Here is a 22,458-nt window from a genome sequence, read left to right on the forward strand (position 1 = left end):
CAAGTGTGAGACCAGAGTGGGACAAAAGCCATAAAAGTGTCCTTTTTAGAATGCCGGTTGTTATCGTTATCCAAAACACAGGGCTGAAACCACTGTCAGAGACGCCTACTCCGGTGTTGACAGCATGAAGTGGAAGCATGTGTCCCGTGTAGGCAGATAAATTATGACGATAGGGCACACTTTCGTGAAAAAAATACTGCTTTTTCATTTCTGGCTCTTGTAGCATGGAAGGCTTGTATCATATTGCTTTAGAAACCTCATGGCTGCTAAGCACTAATTATCAGCTGATCTCTCGGAACCAGTTTAACCCCTTCATCACCAGAGCCCATTGATGTCCATAAGGCCAGAATGAATTTAGTAGTGGTAATTTGCGTTGGTTAACTTGACAATAACTCTGTGACCACAACAAACATTTTTAGATTGTTTTTAGGGACACACAAGGTTTTCTTTTGGAACAGTTATAATAAATTCCCAATTCAGATTGTTATGGGCTGAAAAATTAAAATGTGAAAAACCTATATATATATATATATATATATATATATATATATATATATATATATATATATATATATATATATATATATACATTTTTTTTTACTTTCTGTGTTGGAGATGGCATTATCAGGAACCAAGCTAAATAGTTGCTGATCATTAGTGGGGACTGGGGCTGACAGCTAGCAGCACTCACCTGTCAATAGGGTGACGACATTTCCAAACTGCCATTCAGGGTCACACCCCCCCCCTTTCAAAAAAAAAAAGGATGATGCCCCTTTCTTGCCAATGTTTGGGGGGGGGTCACATCTTCAACTCTGAGGGGTTCATGCTGGGACCTGTAGTCCTTCACTTTTGGGGGGGGTCACATCCCCCAAAAGTGAAGGACTAAAAGTCCCAGCATGAGCCCCTGAGATCTAAGGGTGTGACCCCATAGATTTCACGGGTTCATGCTGAGACCTGTAGTTCTTCACTAGTTGCGGGGGGCGTCACATCTTCAGCTACATAATTGTCAACAAAGTGTGTAGTGTATAAATAACAAAAGGGGTGCAGCAGCAGCTTACATGGAAGCTGCTTCCCCGTAGTCTCCGCCCATTTCAGGAAGCCCCGTGGAAACTGAGGGCTCGGCTGTGCTACACACACACACACACACACACACACACACGCGGATGGGACCGGGGCCTGGCAGGCCGAGGATGAGAGCGGTGGGCTGTGACTGGTGTCATACAGCGGGAGGGAGGCTCTGCTACGCCCAGGGAGAGGGGGTGTTAGTGGAGGGCGTGTCCTGGGCAGGGCTGTCAGATACTCTGTGTCAGTTACAGTTCCACTGCGGGCTGACACACAGCGGGCGGGGCGGCCCCTCAGCCTAATCTCCAGTGACAGCTCGGATCCCCACTGTATTGTCCCAGAATGAAGGTGCCCGGGACCCAGGACAGACCTGCAAAATGCGGGACTGGCCCAGGCAATCCGGGACACGTGGTCACCCTACCTGTCAAACGTGGAATGCAGATTACCATTTCCAGGGCCCATACCTCATATTGCAGATGCTTAGCAGTTACAGCAAGCCTGGTAAAGTGGAACTGAACTCAGAACTTGAAGATTATGTTATAGGGAAAATTATCATATAATTGTGCTTAGGCAGTACCCTTAAAGTACCTTTTTTGTCTTGAATTCCTTCTGAAAAATGGTGATGCACTTCCTGATGTGAGGGTGCCTAGGCACTCCTGGGAGATAGAAAGTGGGAGACCTTTTTACAGTTGTGCTCATAAGTTTAAATACCCTGGCAGAATTTTATAATTTCTTGGCCATTTTTCAGAGAATATGAATGATAAAACACAAACTTTTCTTTCACTCATGGTTCGTGTTTGGCTGAAGCCATTTATTATCAATTAACTGTGTTTACTCTTTTTAAATCATAATGACAAAAGAAACTACCCAAATGACCCTGATCAAAAGTTTACATACCCCAGTTCTTAATACCGTGTATTGCCCCCTTTAACATTAATGACAGCTTGAAGTATTTTGTGGTATTTGTGGATGAGGCTCCTTATCTTCTCAAATATTTACGGATTTACACTATGTGGCCATTCCTTCCTCTTTTTCATTCTTCACCAACATCTTTTGGCTCCTAAACATCGTCTCGAGGGATATAACAACATGAGGTTTGCTCCATAAACTCCGCCTCTCTGGGCTCTCGCTTTGAGGGATACAGCAACGTGTGGGTCAATCCACCATCATCGCCTTTTTGGACCATCTTTAGTCACTCACCACCTAAGCCTTATCCGACCCAACTCAGCGTATGCCCCTTGGGTCCACTCCATCTGGTAAGCCTCTTCGCTTTCGGTGGTGGTGTGTCTGTTTTCATCTCAGATGTCATATATCTCTGTTTGAAAGTGTTTAGTTTCTGAAGACTCCCTGCCCATGTATATATGGATGATTCTTCCTTACCATTTACATTTGGAACTGTTGGTTTAACGTTCTTCATATTGTTCGCTTTTTCATTTTAATAGCGCTACACTTATTGTGTTTTTTTCTGTTATACTTTGTTGGTCGTGTTAGCTGCTTGTCTTTTTAGGGCAGCGCAGAATTGCTTTGTATATACCTTCCTTTGTGTTTTGAAATTATATTCTGCTGCAGCCCATCCTAGTCCATAGCAATATGGATGTCTTTGACTACAGGGCCTCCCGAACCGTTAATACGGAGGGAGTCTTTGTAGTCACAGGTAATGACACTGAATTAGGTGGTTTATTTTTGAGGCTTAAGAACATCATGTCCTCTGAACTCCATCTACAATGGGACGTGGCGTTCTTGGAACAGTATGTCTCTGATCACATGGTTCCCAGGAGCCTTAGGTGGGATGTACACCCACCACAAGGGGAAATGGACATCGATTCTTGGTATAAATATTTTAATGAGGCAGGGATTAACCTCCTTGGTACCCTCATTACCAAGAAACGTAATAAACTCTCCATGCTGGATAGTGAGATCAAAGAGATTAAAGATAAACTGTTAACTCATAAGAACTCCCCTGAATACACTGTTCTTTCTTCCAATCTCCAGAAATATCTTGAGAAGGAAGAAAAAGAACAGAGAAACAAAAAACAAAAAAAGTACTCCAGGCATATGGGGGATTATAGAACAGGGAATGTGTTTGGTTGGCAGAAACTTTTTGCCCCCAACCCCGTTGTTACCACCACTGCATCCTCTATGGTGGATTCTCCCAGTACCTCTGTGCCAAGAACAGTTGGCACAGAAGCTCGATCTATAAGTACTCCGGTGGATATGAGAAGGAGAGATGATTCTAGATATGAATCTCCTCCACACCCCAGAACATACTACAATGACCCCAACACCCCCCATGGTAGTCAGAGGGGTAGGGGTTATGGTAGAGGCAAACGGGGTGGTAGGGGTCAACGAGGCCGCGTTATGCACCCCTCTGAATCTTATTCAGGACGACGCGGTACTTCCTTATCCCGACAGGGAGCTTATGCTGACGCCTACCATACGAATCCCCATCATTACGAACAACCTCCCCTTGCTACTCAGAATCGGTTCTTACCCCTCAGAGATACATGGGTTGATGAATACAGAGCCTACTACAGACATGATTCTGGGTTCAGACATGAACAATCACCCCATGTTTATTATCCACCTAGCACTAACCAACGCAGTGGACAGGTTTTTCAGGAGGATCAAAGACCAAGAAAAAGGGGTTCGGACCTAAGAGAGGCACAAGGGGAGGGTGGAGAATCCAAAGAAGGAGAACCTAAGGGGCCAAGGTGTTTTCAATTTAAGTGCCAAGCCATTGACTACAGAAGAGCTTTCCGTACTCGACAAGGGACTTAAATTTGCCCCTCCGAAGAAGCTCGACGAGTTTGGCACTTTCATTGACATTCACAAATAGATACGTAAGTTACATATTCAGCGCTACCTCATTTCTAACCCTGTCAGAGGTGAGAGCAGCGCCACATTTGGGACCGTTCATTCCGGCCTGTCTAACCCCTCGCTATTCACCCCACCCGTTCCCATGGCGCCGGCCATTAGTATATTTAGGGATTTGGTCCTCAAAGATCTATCTGAACTTCCAGACAAACATATACGCCGCCACCCCCTGTCTAACATAGGTTTGAGGTCCTTGTGTTCACAGAAAGACCTTGTCATCCGCCCGGCTGACAAGGGTGGTGGCATTGTTGTTCTGGATAAGGAGGACTACATATCCGAGATGTACAGGATTCTTAACGAACCAGATACATATAAGATAATGTCTAGCAATCCTACCACTTTATTCAAGAAAGAGTTGTCTGCTATTGTAAAGAAAGGCTATGACCATAAGATTTTAAATAAAAAGGAGAGAGATTTTTTGGTACCCTTGGCACCCAGGGTTCCAACTATTTATTTGCCCAAGGTGCATAAAAACCCAGTACAACCCCAAGGCCGGCCTATCGTGAGTGGGATAGACTCTGTCACCTCACGTATAGGCCGGTATATCGATTTTTATTTACAGCCTCTGGTGAGGCGTATGCCTTCTTATTTGAAGGACAAGGGGGCCACTATACGTTTACTGGAAAGTCTACAATTACAAGAGGATCACATCATTGCCACCGCTGATGTTGCTTCCTTATATACATGTATACCCCAAGACAAGGGTTTGGAAGCTGTCCGGTATTTTTTAGAAAAGGAATCTAGTATTGCCTCTTTCCAGTGTTCCCTCATTATGGAACTATTAGCATTCGCTACCAAGCGAAGTTATTTCTGGTTTGATCAGCAATACTATCTTCAATTGCGTGGCGTGGCTATGGGCGCCAAATTTGCCCCTAGCCTCGCCAACCTATTTATGGCCAAGTGGGAGGAGGATGTCGTCTATACCAATAGGGACCCTTCCCTCATCATGTGGGCCCGGTATATTGACGACATCCTCCTCCTATGGAAGGGAAGTGCCAAATCACTTGATTAATTTTTTGTACATCTGAACGATAATGATCGTGGCATCTCCCTATCCCATACAGCCAGTAAACAAAAGATTAATTTCTTGGACTTAGAAATCGAGATTTGTAATGGCAGTTTCCAGTTTCAGACACATTTTAAAGCCACAGACAGGAACAGCTTCATACCACCAGACAGCTGTCACCACCGGTCTTGGCTTGATTCAGTGCCACGGAGTCAATTCCTTAGACTACGGAGAAATTGTTCAAATACTGATACCTTCAAGGTACAATCTGCACTCTTGAGGGCCAAGTTTGTAGACAAAGATTATGACCCCCAACTTGTAGATCGTGAACTCCAACATGCCCTCGAAACCAATAGGGAATCACTACTCGAAGAAAGGCCCAAGAAAGAACAGAGTGAGATCTTCAGGTGGTCCCTATTGACTTCTTTTTCTAATCAACATAGGTACATCAAAGCCATTCTTTCCAAGCATTGGGATATTCTTAAGAATGACCGAGTTTTGGGCACAGTTTTGCCTGATAGGGCGAAGATCATCTTTAAGGGAGCCCCTACGTTACAGAGCAAAATTACTCCTAACATTATCAATCCCCCCATACGCCAGCCACTTTTCCATGAGATGGAAGGATTCTACTCATGCAAAAAATGCATTGTGTGCCAACACAATTCTGGCATTGGAAGGAAAACCGTGTCATTTACATCATCGGTCACCCACAAAAGATATTCCATTAAACAGTTTTGCACTTGCACCACCAGTTACATTGTTTACCTAATTACATGCCACTTTGGGAAACAATATGTGGGCCGCACTATTCGCTCTTTTGCTATAAGAGTAGCGGAACACATTGCCCTCATTAAGAACGGGGATACTAAACATACTTTCCCCCGACACTATAAGCTACATCATAATCGTGTTATGGAGGGGACACAATTTGTCGTAATAGACAGATATGTTCCTCCCTGGAGGGGCGGCGCCATGACCAGGGGTGTGTCCCAGTTGGAGACCTGGATTCATGAGCTCCACACACTTTTCCCATTGGGTATCAATGTTGAATTAGACGTTAATGTCTTTATTAATAAAGCCTGACATCCCTTCATTTTTTGGTTTTCTCTCCTTTTTTATATTAAATTTTTTTTTAAATTTTATGTATTTAAAAAAAAAAATTTATATTAAAAATTTTTTTTTATCTTTTGACTTTTTTTTACTTGATTCTATTTTTTGTTTGATGGCCATATTGTTAAAAACAAAAAAAAATTTAAGGCCAGATTCTACATGTACATTTTTATTGCATATTTCCATGTACTGTATTTACTGCATATGTACATTTAGTGAATATTTCTGTATATCATCATGGGAATCCGCTCCATAATTACGTATATATATATGTATATATATATATATATATATATATATACGGTCTTGGATGAGTACACTCTCCTTTTCCTGTTTTTTATATATTTTTTTTTTATATATAATGGACTTTAAGACACTATACGTCACATTTTTGTGACAATATATATGCACACCTATTTTTTGTCATTCGATTTCATGTTTATTGTCATGTAATTTTATTATATATCTTCATTCACACATTCTTTATGATCGCGCACCCATTTATACTCATTTTTCCCATTTGGGGCCACTACATGCACTTCCGGGTCGCTGTTTGCACTTCCGGGCCATGTGCATGATGTTGCCGGGTATAGATGTCTCTATTTTCTAGCTTCGGCCTGTTCCTATAACAACGCACTGACGCCTTTCATCACGCACGTGTAATACGCGCCTTGTCTAGCCGCTCGAAGCTGACGTTGTCACCTCCCTCACTTAGGTCCGCCTGTATACCGGCGTCATCTAGCTTTTCCACCACGCATGCACGTCACGCACGCTCTGCGCGTGCGTAGTACTCTTACCATACTTCGATGCACACGCAGATTGCTGCGCTGCTTTTCGTTCTCCACTAACGGCTTTGAATTCACACGCCACTGTTATTACTTTTCACAGATGGCACATTACACGTTCCTGCCAGCCACAAGTTTCATTGTTTTGCGGCCAGTTAATATTCTTTGTTATCCTTGATCTCCTCACTTCCGGGGCCCATATTGTAACCAATGTGAGGCGTGGAACGCACGCCGGGTGGCCATTTTTGCCAGATACCGGAAGTAATGTTTACATTCATGGAGCTGATTCCTATCAACACAGATGTACCCACTATATATTCTTTGGTGGCTGCAGTGGGGGGAAACCCCCCAGACGACGTCTATGAAGACGAAACGCGTCGGATAGGACCCCACTGTCGCCACGTTTTTTACAGCGCTGTTTTTTATACGGATCTACATGTGAGTGTATATCCTTTTATTTTAATAAATTTCATTTATTTACGGATTCACACTATGTGGCCATTCCTTCCTCTTTTTCATTCTTCACCAACATCTTTTGGCTCCTAAACATCGTCTCGAGGGATATAACAACACGAGGTTTGCTCCATACACTCCGCCTCTCTGGGCTCTCGCTTTGAGGGATACAGCAACGTGTGGGTCAATCCACCATCATCGCCTTTTTGGACCATCTTTAGTCACTCACCACCTAAGCCTTATCCGACCCAACTCGGCGTATGCCCCTTTGGGTCCACTCCATTTGGTAAGCCTCTTCGTTTTCGGTGGTGGTGTGTCTGTTTTCATCTCAGATGTCATATGTCTCTGTTTGAAAGTGTTTAGTTTCTGAAGACTCCCTGCCCATGTATATATGGATGATTCTTCCTTACCATTTACATTTGGAACTGTTGGTTTAACGTTCTTCATATTGGACGCTTTTTCATTTTAATAGCGCTACACTTATTGTGTTTTTTTCAAATGGTAAAGCTGCCTATGCCTCTTGGCAAAAAGCCTCCAGTTCCTGGAAATTCTTGGGCTGTCTTGAATGAACTGCACGTTTTGAGATCTCCCCAGAGTGGCTCAATTATATTGAGGTCAGGAGACTGAGATGGCCTTCACTTTATTCTGCGAAGGTTCTGGGTTCTGGACAGGTCGACTTGGCCTTGTGTTTTGGATCATTGTCATGTTGGAATGTCCAAGTACGTCCCATGCACAGCTTCCTGGCTGATGAATGCAAATGTTCCTCCAGTATTTTTTGATAACATACTGCATTCATCTTGCCATCAATTTTTACCAAATTTTCTGTGCCTTTTTTGTAGCTCACACATCCCCAAAACATCAGTGATCCACCTCCGTGTTTCACAGTAGGAATGGTGTACCTTTCATCATAGGCCTTGTTGACTCCTCTCCAAATGTAGTGTTTATGGTTGTGGCCCAAAAGCTCCATTTTGCTCTCATCACTCCAAATGACTTTGTGCCAGAAGGTTTGAGGTTTGTCTCTGTGCTGTTTGGCATATTGTAAGCGGGATACTTTGTGGCATTTGCATAGTAATGGCTTTCTTCTGGCGCCTTGACCATGCAGCCCATCTTTCTTCAAGTGCCTCCTTTATTGTGCATCTTGAAACAGCCACACCACATGTTTTCAGAGAGTCCTGTATTTCACCTGAAGTTATTTGTGGGTTTTTCGTTGCATCCCGAACAATTTTCCTGGCTGAAATTTTAGTTGGTTTACCTGACCGTGGTTTGGTTTCAACAGAACCCCCAATTTTCCACTTCTTGATTATAGTTTGAACACTGCTGACTAGCATTCTCAATTCCTTTGATATCTTTTTATATCCCTTTCCTAATTTTATACAGTTCAACTACCTTTTCCCTCAGATCCTTTGACAATTCTTTTGCTTTTCCCGTGACTCAGAATCCAGAAACGTCAGTGCAGCACTGGATGAAAGATGCAAGGTTCTGTCAGGAGTCCAAAAACGCAATGACCTTTTATACACACACACTAATTTACAAGCAAACAGATCACAGGTGAGGATGGTTACCTTTTTAATAGCTTTTCAAACCCCTGTGTGTCAACTTGTGTGCATGCTATCAGGTCAAAGTAACCAGGGTATGTCAAATTTAGATCAGGGTCATTTGGGTAGTTTCTGTTGTGATTATGATTTAAAAAGAGTAAACACAGTTGATTGATAATAAATGGCTTCAGCCAAACAATAACCATGAGTGAAAAAAATGTTTTTGTGTTATCATATTTTCCAAAAATGGCCAAGAAATCATAAATTCAGCCAGGGTATGTAAACTTATGAGCACAACTGTGGATAGACCTATGGATAGGTAGATATTAGAAGCAATACACATTAAGAGACAGAGAGCAACACATTACAGATTGACACAAAGAGAGTAGAGTAGATATAGCGAGAGCACTAAATAGAGATATTTAATGAGGGTGTAGTTAAAGCTTTAAAATACTGTAGGTTCTCTTTCAATGAAGTAATCAAGAGATCTGTGTCAAACTTGTAGTTGAAACACTTTTTGATTGAATGTGCCCATAGGAAGAACCTTTCTTGTTGCCCATTGCAACCAATCATGTTCTCCCTCCTATTCTCATACTGTTATGTCCAGTAAGCATGGGTCTTATGTTCAATGCTGACACGAGGTGGAGTTGTTAAGTTAGAAATCCTTTGCACGGACACATGTAGTGTGACAATCGTGCTGTATAAATTCCCAGCACGCCCTCAGCACCTAATGATCATAATAAAAACACTTCCTGACTGCATTTCTTCTGTCTATCTAGGAAATGACTATACCGTGGTGTCTGAAGAGGGCCGAACTGGTGTTTAAGTGTGTCAAAGGTAAGGCAGGTCTTGACATTTTATGGCATCCCCCTCTACACACGTCTCTGGATCCCATTGTTCCAATGTACAATCAGTGCGTGGGCTCCAAGTCGATTGAATATTCACGTTCTTACTTAGATGGGAAAAAAAAAGATTGGATCGTTTTCACAACCTGTTTGATAAAACTCACGTCTCTCGTCAGTAGTGATATTCTGCCAGTATTTGCGGCTCCTCGAGCTTTCCTGCGCACGTATTCGATAAATGTGCTGGGTCAAATGAGGCTGCTGTAATGTCTGTGCTCTGTTTATTAAAGGCTAAGTTCACCTTACTACAAAAAAATAATAAATGCACATTTAAAGTAAAGCATTGCACCAGTAATCAGCAGACCGCTAATGCCATGCAGGTCTCCTACACACTGTCAGTGTATCTGTGTACCCATACATCCCGTAGGGACTGGCCGATACTCATTGACAAGAAGACTCCATGAACTACCACAGCACGCCACAGCGCCGTGGAAGTTCATTGAGAATTACAAGCCGACAGCCGCTAAGAGTGTCGGAGCTTGTAGTTCATTCAGACACACAAAGCCGTGTGTATGAATGATGCAGCTGTGTGGGCAGAGCCCCGCACGGCCAAGCTTTTTTCAAACAGTGACAGCTAGTATGGGGAACTTCTCCCTGTACTGCTACCACAGGTAGAGGGGGCTGCAGCACTGGGAACATGTAACATGTTTCCAAAGGTGAACTTATCCTTTAAAGCTGTAAGTGTTACTAAACCCAGTAATCTAAAAAGAGTTAATCTACACCCACCCTCCCCAACAGTGCCCACAGCTTATAAATCATCTTTTTACATTAAAATATTGCCACTATATACCTTTTTAGCTGATCTGTATACCACGGTCAGAGATCAACTGCACAGTTTCTCCAGTGATGAGAGTTCAGGTAGGAAGAGATTTCCCCTGCAGTCTGTATACACGCCTACATGTGTAATGTCAATATCATGTGACCTGGCTAGTTCAGCTCAACTAAATATTCTCTACAGCATTAAAGACACAACTGAGCATGTGCAGGTTGGCTACCCTGCCTGTGTTAGCTGGCCTTCCCCAGATAGACAGTTTAGGGAGGGAAGGATCTATGCATACAGGATAAAATGGCCTTTTTACACAATGCTGAGGAATTAACCCCTTAAGTTCCACAGTGAGTATATCAAGCATGCTATGCTGCATATACAGACTGATTTTACTGTTGTGGGTTTAGTAACACTTGAACTCTGGGCATGGTTACTCCCCACCTCCAATTTATTGCTATGTTAGTTTGGAAAAAAAAAAATCTATATGCCCCAAGTCCCTCTTCACTTTGGGTATCCATGTTGCTGCCTAGGTGACGTGGACACTTTGCATTGGTTGTACAGCAGCAATGTCCTTGTAGATTTATAAACTTTATAGTGCTTACATAAGCCTTTACATGATATTGCTGTTGGTAAAGCTACAGGAAATTGTGCAAGAAAAACCTAGACAGACATGAGAACAGTGAGTGGTGAGAACTGAGCCTTCGCTCAAGAATAGATGGTCCACTTTCAGTCATTTTTCACACAATTGGCAGACAGCAAAGTGCCAGGGGAATGTAATGGGCCTTTTAACACATTTCCTGTAGTGGCCAGATACAATTAACCAAAATGAGTGAAATCTCAATGACTGAAACTCATATTAGTTGTTGTAGATTAGGCCTACTTTGTATTCGCTGATTGATCAAGACTGCTTGAGACTAAGTCAGAATTTTGTTTTTTGTTTTTTTGCAGGTTTCATGATGGAAATGGTTTCCTGGGATGGAGGGGTATCTAGGACAGTGCAATTTCTTGTACCACAGGTAATGCATAATTGGCTTCTGGGTATTTACTGCAAAGTGACACTATGGAACCCTTTGTTGTGTGTTCTTTGCCTCTGTCTTGAATAGTTTAGGATGGTGGCCAGAGGCTAAATGAAAGGCAGAGCTTGCATGTGCTTAGGGTGCAGCTCACCACAGACACCGACCATAATCTACCCAAAACTGATATATTTGTTTTAACACTCACCTCTATTTTGGAGAAAAGCATATGGCAAAATAGTAGATGGATGTGTTTCTAAAACAGAACCTTTTTTTAATTTTGTTATGGGTTAGAAAATTGATAATTGACTTGTAGGACCATGTTGGACAATTTTCCATCAATCGGCATCCACAGCCAGTCAGTGCAAACGACTGATTTGTGTCTCCTGAAAGTAAAAGTGGCAGGTGTGCCTGTCCGAATACGGTGTTCTGCTGGGGGGGGGGGGCCGGCAAAATTACCCTGTCCACCTTGTTTGTGAGGCTGAAGGAATTCTCTGGCTGAATGAAAAAAACTAACCATGTATGACCAGCTATAAAAAATATTTGTCAACTCAGCAAGTGGCCTTATTGGAAGATTTTCTCTCTTCATGTTCTGGTGCCAACTCAGAATTTTGGATTTTCTCCCACAATTTGTCCCAATTACAGTGGGTACCAGAAGAAAAAAAAGGGTAAATCTTCACAGTAGGGACACTGACTGCACAAAAAATCTGGCGGTTTCTAACCCTTCCCCACTGCAAAAAAAAATAGAAATAAATAGTTTGGCAACCCTTCCAGGTTACAAAAAAAATCCTGCTAAAAGGTCCCTGCAATATAGGTGGTATTAGGCCTGATTCACACCTAGGCATTTTTAGTGCTGTTTGCAGATTTGCACTACAGAGCGTGTTCCATAGAAAACCATGTTAACACTTGCGTCTCCAGAAGGCCATGTCTCCTATCTTCCCTCTGTTTTAGCAATGGAGCCTGCTTTAGAACCCTCAGCATTCAACACTTCCAGGAATATTAGATGCCTATGTTCCCCCTGCATGCTGTGGTTCTGTCCTCTGACCACTACATCACTGCTGTTTCCTCTAGTAAAATAGGGGTCAGTGTTGAAGCACTGAATGCCAAAGAGTCCAATGAAGGATGCAGCACTGGAACAGAGGAAGATAGGAGACACGGGCTGCCTGAGAGGCGAGTATGAGAACTATTCTTTTGCAAGGAACTTTCAGCTGTGTTTTTTTGTAATCTGACAGGGTTCTATTAAGCCCCATTTTGCATAGAAGCTAGGTCCTGCATCCTTTGCCATTAAAGCCAAACAGAACTTTCAGTTTAAATTGGCTAAATGCATTTAAAATGGGTCTAAAGGCAAAAAGGCCGTTGGAGGGCAAACACAGAAAGGACAAACGCAGAAAATGAGGGGTCAAGATCACCGGTGGGAGACCCCAAAGGAGGAGGTTCGGAGCCACTCTGTGTAAGACCATAATAACATATTTGTTGTTTTGTGTCCAATAATTTTTATTGTTTTAAGAAAACAATCATTCAAATAACCTCTTTTATTTACACACACAAAAAAAAAAAAAAAAAACCAGAGGCCTGGATAAGGCATGGTAACCAATTGGGAAAATATTCATACAGAATACAATAGGCAATGTCATGAAATATTAGTCCATATACAATACAAGTTTCTGGAGCATTCAATACCTCAGAATGGGGCATAATCCGGATTCCTGTTTGATATCACACTATAACATTCCAGAATTAAACAATTACAATAGCTATACCTATCTATAATATATAAGTTTCACCAAAACAAATGGTGCAATATCTTACTGGGGGTTTTCTCTGAAAGCAGCCACACCCTGAACTAGAAAAGTATGTCCCCTGCCAGCATGCTGCAGAGAAGGACCATTGCCCTCTTTGTGGAAGCAGTGTTCTCTCTGCAGAGGTCGTAAATGCCCACTGCTAAGTCAGACTTATAGCTCTGCAGTCAGCAAAACTAATGCTGCCTGCTAGCTCTCAAACTAAGTTAAAATGACAGCCACTCAATTCATTATATAGCTAGCACAGGAAAGATGCACATGGACAGGGCAGTATTCTGAGCAATAAAAGTTGTCAGTATAAAAATTCTTAAAAGATTTATACCATTTAGATTAAAAAACGGGTGCTTTTGTTGCATACATTTGCAAATATTTGGGACGTTACACCTCTATTTTATCTAAATGCAGCTAAACTGACCACACCTAAACACTGGTTGGTGCATAGTCCTACATATGTCTTTGCAGCTCTTCATTCCATCAGTCATTATCCTCCTTTGTTTTACCCAATTAGAAACTGATGATTCCCATGCAGTTTATTTCTTTACATACAAATATATGATACCAGTAGATATCCTAATCCTTTTGCATTGCTTTGAGATGGACCATGCCTTGCCTCTCATTTAGTCTCTCTTGCATGGCATTTTATCTCTAGAATTCTAGAATTCTTTTCTTCTGTTCAGTGGCAAGAATAACCCACAACAAAGCTGAAACTAGATTCCCACACTTGCTCCAACAATACTCACGTTGTCTGTCTCTAGTGAATGGGTCAAATTCACCTGTATTCAGCCTTTGTATCTCCTGTTACCTGGCCATATATACAGGCCCCATTGTTGAGCTGGATCTTCCAGTAACCGCACATCTGTGTGACAGATTTAACCGCATGTTGGACTTAATGAGCTAACTTGGCATAGCAAGAGAGAACACTTTTGTTTTCTGCAGCTATAGACTTTTTTTCTTTTCTTTTTTTTTTTTTTTTTTTTTACCAGTGGTTGGCATCTTCAGGAACACATTGTGGAAAATGCTGGCATAGGTTGGACCATACCTACTGCTATTCTAGCTTCTTTTGGTTTAGTGAAAAAAATAACCTGGTACGTGGCTGCAAAAGTCCTAATAACAAAGTTCCAAGGTGTGCTGTTTGGGCTACCTCACATGGACCCCCTTTTCAGCAAGTCAACCCATAATGAGAATCAGGATCTAGTGTCTTCTACATTTTACATCATGTGACTTTCCTGTTGCTAGACAGAGTGCAGGGAAAGCAGTATCCCCTTTCCTGAGAGCATGTGATGTAGTATGAGTAAGATTTTAAAGATCATTGCTATGCAAGACATCTGAAAGGGCATTTCGGTCATCATAATATGTTTCTTAAGATGGAAGTAAACCCTTTTCTTATCGTACATCACAGGACACAGAACCATAGTAGTTACTATGTGGGTTATAGGCCACCTTTAGGTGATGGACACTGGCACACCCTAAGACAAAAAGTGCACTCCCTATATAACCCCTCCCACTGCTGGGAGTACCTCAGTTTTTTCACCAGTGTCTAAGGTGTTGGTCACGAGTAAAGATGTGCTGTGCTGAGCTCTACTGGAGCAATCCTTGCTTGGGCTAGGCATGCAGCCGGATCCATTCAAAGTTTTTTTTAGGCCGAGTTGAATGGTACCCAGGCCTCGTATCCGAAGAAACAAGGTTTTGCCTGTAATGCTTCTCTTTAGAGAGCTGGACCCCGGGATCCAGTACTTTTTGGTATTAAGGCAATAAAGTTTTTACTGGCGGTGGTGCTATTGCAGGTCCAGGATTGTGGGTTTCCGCAAGGATCCCCAGCTCCTGAACGTTTAACGGAACCCACCGTGAATGGTGAAGATTGGGTCTGTTGGTTCACCACAGAAAACCCTGTATCTGGAAAGGTATGTGGAGTTTTCTAAGAAATTTTTTAAATTTTCTTATGAATGTCTCCTTTAATTTAGTAAATGTTGTCATGCCTATGTGTCACCACTGTCATATACTATAGAGTCTGGAAGGCGTATGTCTTCTGGTGTGAATCCAGGGGTTGGCACCCCAGAAAATGTCATAGGTAGAATCCTTGAATTCCTACAGATGGGATTAGAAATGAAGCTGGCCTTGAGTACTATCAAGGGCCAGGTGACGTCCTTATCTGTATTTTTTCAATGACCACTTGCTTCACACTCTCTGGTTCGTAACTTTATTCAGGGGGTAACGCGGATTAATCCCCCAGTTAGGTCACCCCTAATCCGTTGGGACTTAAAATTTAGTCCTGTCAGCTTTACAAAAACAGCCTTTTGAGCCAATTAGAGATATTCCCTTGGTCCTCTTGACTGGGAAAATAATTTTCTTGGTTGCCATATCTTCTGCAAGAAGAGTATCAGAGTTGGATGCTCTTTCTTGTAAAGAGCCATATTTGATTATTCATAAAGATAAGCTTGTATTGCGGCCTTATCCTAATTTCCTACCGAAGGTAGTATCAGGTTTTCATTTAAACCAGGATATTGTTCTGCCTTCATTTTTTCCAGACCCTCATTCTGTGGAAGAAAAGTCACTACGTTCTCTTGATGTGGTGAGAGTGGTCAAGGTCTATTTGAAAGTGACCGCTAAGATTCGTAAAACAGTTTTGTTTGTGTTGCCAGACGGTCCTAAAAGAGCGTTGAAATCTACTATTTCTAAATGGATTCGTCAAGTGATTGTTCAAGCTTATGGTTTAAAAAGGAAAATTCCTCCTTTTCATATTAAAGCGCACTCCATCAGGGCTGTTAGTGCTTCTTGGGCAGTGCATCACCAAGCCTCCATGGCTCAGATCTGCACGGCTGCAACTTGGTCTTCAGTCCATACATTTACCAGATTCTATCAAGTAGATGTAAAAGGTCATAAGGATATCGCCTTTTGGGCACAGTGTACTGCAGGCTGCAGTATAAGTCCTCTAGTCTCTTAGTGCACTACTTTTGTTGTGTCTCCTCCCTTCAGTTGGCATTGCTATAGAACATCCCACATAGTAACTACTATGGCTCTGTGTCCCGTGATGTACGATAAGAAAATAGGATTTTTATAACGGCTTACCTGTAAAATCCTTTTCTTTGAAGTATGTCATGGGACACAGAGGTCTCTCCCTTCTTGGCATACATGTGTATTGCTTTGCTACAAAACTGAGGTAATCCAAGCAGTGGGAGGGGTTATCTAGGGAGTGCACTTTTTGTCTTAGGGCATGTCCATCACCTGAAGGTGGCCTATAACCCACATAGTAACTACTATGGCTCTGTGTCCCGTGATGTACTTCAAAGAAAAGGATTTTACAGGTAAACTGTTATAAAAATCCTATTTTTGTAAACTTGTACCTATAGGTAAGCCTATAATAAGGCTTAACTGTAGGTACTGTGAATATCTTTTAAATCGCAGTTTAGGAGATATTCACACTGCATGCAGCCAGTAACATCACCCGCACATGCTCTCTGAAGTGACGGTATACCTGTGCCGTGCCTTCAGAGCTCTGTGCCGCATTCTGTGACTCCTGCGCGCATTGCGACGAGGCCAATCAGACAGCTGGAGGATGCAAAGGAAGGAAGGGTGAAACTGGAAGCGCCTGTCAGCGGTGGAGGGCTTTGTTCTAAGGTAAGTATTTCATAATGTGCTAGTATGCGATGTATACTATCACATCATACCTTAACCTTGCAGGGTTTTAAAAAAAAAAATGGTGAGGTTTATTACCGCTTTAAGCCAAGAACTTCCTGTACTAGGGTGACAATTCACACTCAGGTCCACTGGGGTTGATTTACTAAAACCTGCAGAGTGCAAAATCTGGTGCAGCTGTGCATGGTAGTCAGTCGGCGTCTAACTTGTTCAATTGAGCTTTGACAAAAAAAAAAATGGAAGTTTATTGGTTTCACTGCAGAGCTGCTCCAGATTTTGCACTCCCCAGCTTTAGTAAATCAAGCCCACTGTGTCTATAGAGAAGCATCATTGTCACCCAAGACAGGTTAGTGTTTTTTAACATAGTAGGAGGGAGGTGTGCTCTAGTCAAAAGAAGGAACCAGGAACAATGCTGACTTATAAAAGTGCAGCACAGAGCTTATCGGCTCACTGGATTTTTTTTTTTTTTTCTTTAAGATATAACGAAATGGTCTATCTATCAGACAAACTGGGAACAAATAAGAGAAGTCTAGTTTCTATACACTTTAAAGTGGTTGTAAACCCTTACATATACCCAGTGAAGTGACTGGCCTCAGGTGATACAAAGAGATGAAACAAATCCTCCTGTGTACGTTGTACCTGTCTATCTGCAGTATTCTCTTCTCTACAGCCATTCAAAATCCAGAATTTATAAGCTCGTCTGAGAGTTCATAAAAAAAAAAAAAGGGGGGGGGCGGAAAAGTAAAATTACACTCTACAGAGCTCAGTGAGGAGATCTCTGAGAGCTGATTGGAGGGAAGAGACACACCCCCTCCACACAGCTCATAGGGACAGAGCTGAGGCTGTCAATCTGCTCCCCTGTCACTATTTTTCTCCTGGTGTCAGGAAAACTTGTCAGAAGTGATTCATACTGATAGCAGACGAATAAAGCAACAGACTGAAATTAACATTTAGTGCTCCTGAGACAAGTCCACACTATAGAGGGATATGCTTTGTTCATAATTCATGTCTGAGGTTTACAACCACTTTAAGCTGATCACTTTGACATGTATATTTTAAAAAAAAATTTAATTTGAGTTCCCTTTAGCATTCCAGGTTAAGCACCATAATGTGTCACGTCCCAGCTGCTTTTCTCAAAGGCAAGCAGAACCTTAAATACAATAAGTATTTGTTCGATATCTAAAAAACAATTAGACTGTATGAGTGCCGGGCAGTTGGCTGGAGGGAGCTGCCTGACGTTTATGTTCCCAAAGCGCTCATTAAATCATGAGCAGGCGACACTGTGACGAAGATGAAAAGGAAATTTCTCTCTCAGAATGTGGCTTTATTTCTTTGTCTGGTGAGATCATCTATATTAACAGGAAGTGTCATTCCAAGCAGCCTGAAACAATGACAAGTATTTACATGGCTGGCCGTCTGCATTCACAGAGAAAAAAAAATGAGAAGTCTGCAATAATTATTGTTAACCCCCTCTCTTTAGTCATAAGTCATCTGGACATTGAAGTAGTCAAGACTATAACTGCTTGTTTCATGGCTGAGAACGACTATTTGAAATTGGAACCCAAGACAAAACCATTTTTTTCCAGTTTTGGATAGTAGGGAAGGATTAGAGCCCCTGTCAGGTCTGCTGGAGGTAAAGAAGCAAAAGTGCAACACCAATAGTTTGGAATTCCAAAAGATCATTTTATGTCGTCTTAAAACATCCAAGATAACCCCAATTCATTTGTAGGTTATAGCTTCTTACTTTTATGGGGAGCCAGAGATGATGGGGACCAACTCCCCTACTGCTCCAGTCCAGGTTCCCCTAGGTAGTGGGAAAAAGAGTAGGGAAGAAGGGACAAAAGAGTGGCACGAGTGCCAGTAGATGGTGATGCCATGATGTCACTGGAACTCATGCAAGCAGCTTGCTGTGGGGGCACTCGACAGGAGAGAGGGGCCAGGAGCACAGACGAGGGACCAGAGAAAAGAAGGATCCAGGCTGCTCTGTGCAAAATCATTTTACATAGCAGGTAAGTAGAACATGTTTATTATTTTTAAAGAAAAAAACCACAATACCTTAGTATCACTTTAAGGCTGAAAACTGAGACTCTGCACTCGATCTAACCTAGCTTGTTCTAACTCTATGGTTCTCTGTTTGCTTACCTGTTCCTGTATAGACCATGGCTTATTGCCCAAATATGATTTCTGCCTGCCATTCTGGTACTTAATTCCTTGCAAGTTGTTGACCCAGCCTGGCCCTAATTACCGGTATGTTCCTGCCTACTGTATTGGCATTGTCTTATCCAGCTGTTGCTTACCAGATTGTTCCTAGAATGCATTAAGATCAAAAACTTGCCTTTACAACCACTTGAAATGGCCCACTTGGCAACACTATTTACGACGATGGTGCATGCACATGCCACAAGGCCTGAGCTGTGAGCAACTGCTGATGTTGGAATCCAGCTATGTGGGCTGACTTGATCTTCCTGACATTAAAGGTGGTACACTATAACCCCCGAAACATATTGGATTGTATTCATGGACATTTTAAGGTAATAAATTACCTTTTTGGTCACCTAAATCATTGGTGTAGCACTTTTTTTTCTACACTTCCTTACATCTCTTCAGGGCACCTTTTGATGGCCCTTGTATGCTTTGAGATTTGCCTAGTCAGAGTCCATTGCTTTTGGATCCAGCACATCCTACCTGAATCTTTTAATATTTCTTTTCTACTATTTATGTTCCTATTTTTGAAGTTCACCAAACTTTCTGTCCTGGAGACACCACAGGAAGTAAAAAAGAAATCTCTCTAAAGTGTGTGGAAATTCTACTTTTTCCCAGTACAGGTGTCCCTATTAGAAGATCCCCTGTCCCAGTGAGAGTCATCAACATAAAAAGAGTGAATGTTTCTAGCAGGGGCACAGACAGATAAAAACCTGACAGATTCTAAAGCTTCTTTAGACTAACCAAAACTACAAAAATATTATTTTGGTTCTGTTTTAAATAACTTGGATCTTGATGTATCCTGCTAAACACATGAATGATGTCACTTTATCTTCACAGAATATCTCGGAGGAAATGTTTTATCAGCTGAGCAATATGCTCCCGCAGATCTTTCGGGTCTCCTCAACACTTACCTTGACCTCAAAACGCTAAGATGAGCAAGATTGCATTTTGGATTGTCGGCGTTCTTTCCAGCATGTGAATTATTACTGACCCTTATTCTGGAAGATTCTGAAATGCTATCCTGATTCTCTGTGTTTACGAGCTCCAGCACAGTGGCCACCTTATGGACAACAGAGGTTGTAGAATGATTATCCCCAAGAAACTGGCACCTGGTAGTATTTGGCACAGGGAAAAAAAAAAAAAGAAAAGCCTTCCCTGAATCACCCAACCCTAACTTTAATCTTAGGTTGATCTTAAGACTGAAGCCTGCCTTCAGGCTGGAGGAATGGACAGCACTGGCAGGAGACGCCAGAAAAAGAGGATTGGGGCTGCTCTGTGCGAAATCATTGCACAGAGCAGGTAAATATAACGTTTGGTATTTAACAACCAAAAATATAAAATAAAATAAAAAAAAAACAACCTTTACAGTCACTTTAATCTGACTCTTAGCTAGATTCCAACTCATAACCTTCAACCTCACTGCGTTACCCATGAACTTTCTGAAAACGTAATGTATACCTGAATTCCTGAACTGAAAAAGGAAAGTTCCTCCTTAAAAATAGAAGTAGACTTCGTGGTATGTGAAGGTGCCTAGGTACTCCTGTGCCTCATGGCTGTGTAGCTGCAGTATATAAATGAAGGCACCGTTGCCACTACCGTGCTGCTCGCTGTTCTTTTTGCTGGTGGCTCTGCTGTGAGGAAGCAAAGCTCTGCATCTACCAAGATGGCTGCCTCCACGCAAAGACACGGTGCAGAACAAGACATGGTAAGTTAATAATGGGGAAAGATCTGCTGCAGGGAGACCACAGGCAGTGTTGGTAAGTAGGCTGTTGCCTTTTGCTTACCTTATTTTGGCCAGAGTTTCCAGTTTCTCTTTAACCATAAAACCAAAGCAAAAAATGTAACCCCTAAAACCCATCCCTAATATATTCACCTATATGCTCTTCTCCTGTAAGAGCTCAGTTTTCCCCTCCCACCATCCAAACAGATTGGTAACTCAGGTTCTGACCAAATGGGAAATAAACTGTCTGTTTACTTATTTGAGTGAGCTAGGGACATTAGATTTCTAGCTCCTCTGGTGCAGGAACTTATACATAGGTTTGTGTACTGTCTAAAACACTGTCTGGTATATGACAGAAAATAAATACAGAAAATATAAAACTCTGTGAACTTGCAAAATGTGAACATAAATATCTGAAAATATTGATCTTTCGTTTGATTGCTGTCTGTGTTTTGTGATAAGAACAAGATTGTATAAAATATACGTGTAAAGACTGAAATGGAATACCAGTATTGTATATCACTGCAATGAAATTGTGCGGGACATAACTCATTTTAATATTTTTTTGTTGCAGTAAATAACAATGTACTGTACACTCTTCTGTTATATGCACTATTAAAAATACTTCACTTGTTGACTGTTTTTTCTTAATACCATAGCTTTATCTTTAGAGTGTCCGGGTTTGAGCGGCTGAATGAGTGATTATACACTTAATCTATTACTAGAACAGTAAAGTGATAACTTAAAAGCAAACATAAAAGGTACAGTTAAGTACACAGTGCATGTGTTTTCATAATGTAAATGAAATGAAATTCTGTTCAGCCAGTTTTGTAATCCAGGCACCCCAGTGGAGCCTAATCCAGGACACACCCCAACTGTGATTGGACAAACAAAATGATATGGACATACCTCTATAATCCCCCCTCCTGTAGGCATGGACACATTGTGAAAGTGCCAGTATTCGAGCGGACACTTGAACTGAAGTTAAAATCGATGTGGGACTTCTTTTTTAAGTATATTTGAACTCAATCAATTAAATCTTATATCAGCTTTAACATAAATATATCATTTTAACAGTAATTTTCAATATTTTTTAATTCTGCAGCTTTATAAATACTGTATAATACCTGGTAACCCTGCCATGAAGGTCCTTGTTCAGACACTTTCTGTTACGGGGTGCCCACACTCTGTCCTTGTCACCCTACTGGGTTCTTGCATTATCACCCTAAAACACAAGCTTTCGAAAGAGACAACAGGTGGCCACTTCAGTACATATCACACAGGCATGGTCCACTGTTGTCACCATCAGGAAACCCTCCCTGACAAATGCCATGCAGCCATCGCTGGAGTGCATGTAGACAGGAGATGTCTGCAAAGAGACTACAGTAGATCAGCACCACTGAGGGAGGTGTAACAAAGGATGAAAAAATGTGAAAGCAAATATTTTTGTTTTAAATGGTAATTGTTTGGGTTTTAGGTCTGCCTGGATTTTAACTTTAATGACTGGTTCTCATTATTCTTTCAAGAAAGTGATTAAGGCCTTTTGTCCAACAGTGGTTGTTCCTTTTAGAATCTTCTTTTATGTAAATATAAAT

General features: G+C 41.8%; 1 protein-coding gene across 2 annotated transcripts in view; it reads left to right on the forward strand.

The window, feature by feature from the left end:
• Window positions 1-21,497, forward strand: part of FERRY3 (FERRY endosomal RAB5 effector complex subunit 3) — a 120,870-nt gene extending 99,373 nt beyond the window's left edge. For both annotated transcript variants that reach the window (XM_073621248.1, XM_073621247.1), the window contains exons 12-14: window positions 9,605-9,662; window positions 11,442-11,509; window positions 19,981-21,497. In XM_073621248.1, coding sequence (XP_073477349.1) covers window positions 9,605-9,662; window positions 11,442-11,509; window positions 19,981-20,073 — 219 coding nt within the window. In that variant the 3' untranslated portion in view covers window positions 20,074-21,497. The remainder of the gene's footprint in view (window positions 1-9,604; window positions 9,663-11,441; window positions 11,510-19,980) is intronic.
• The last annotated feature ends 961 nt before the right edge of the window (window positions 21,498-22,458 follow it).

This window comes from Aquarana catesbeiana, linkage group LG03 (genome assembly GCF_042186555.1).
Source record: "Aquarana catesbeiana isolate 2022-GZ linkage group LG03, ASM4218655v1, whole genome shotgun sequence".
Taxonomy (NCBI): Eukaryota; Metazoa; Chordata; class Amphibia; order Anura; family Ranidae; genus Aquarana; species Aquarana catesbeiana.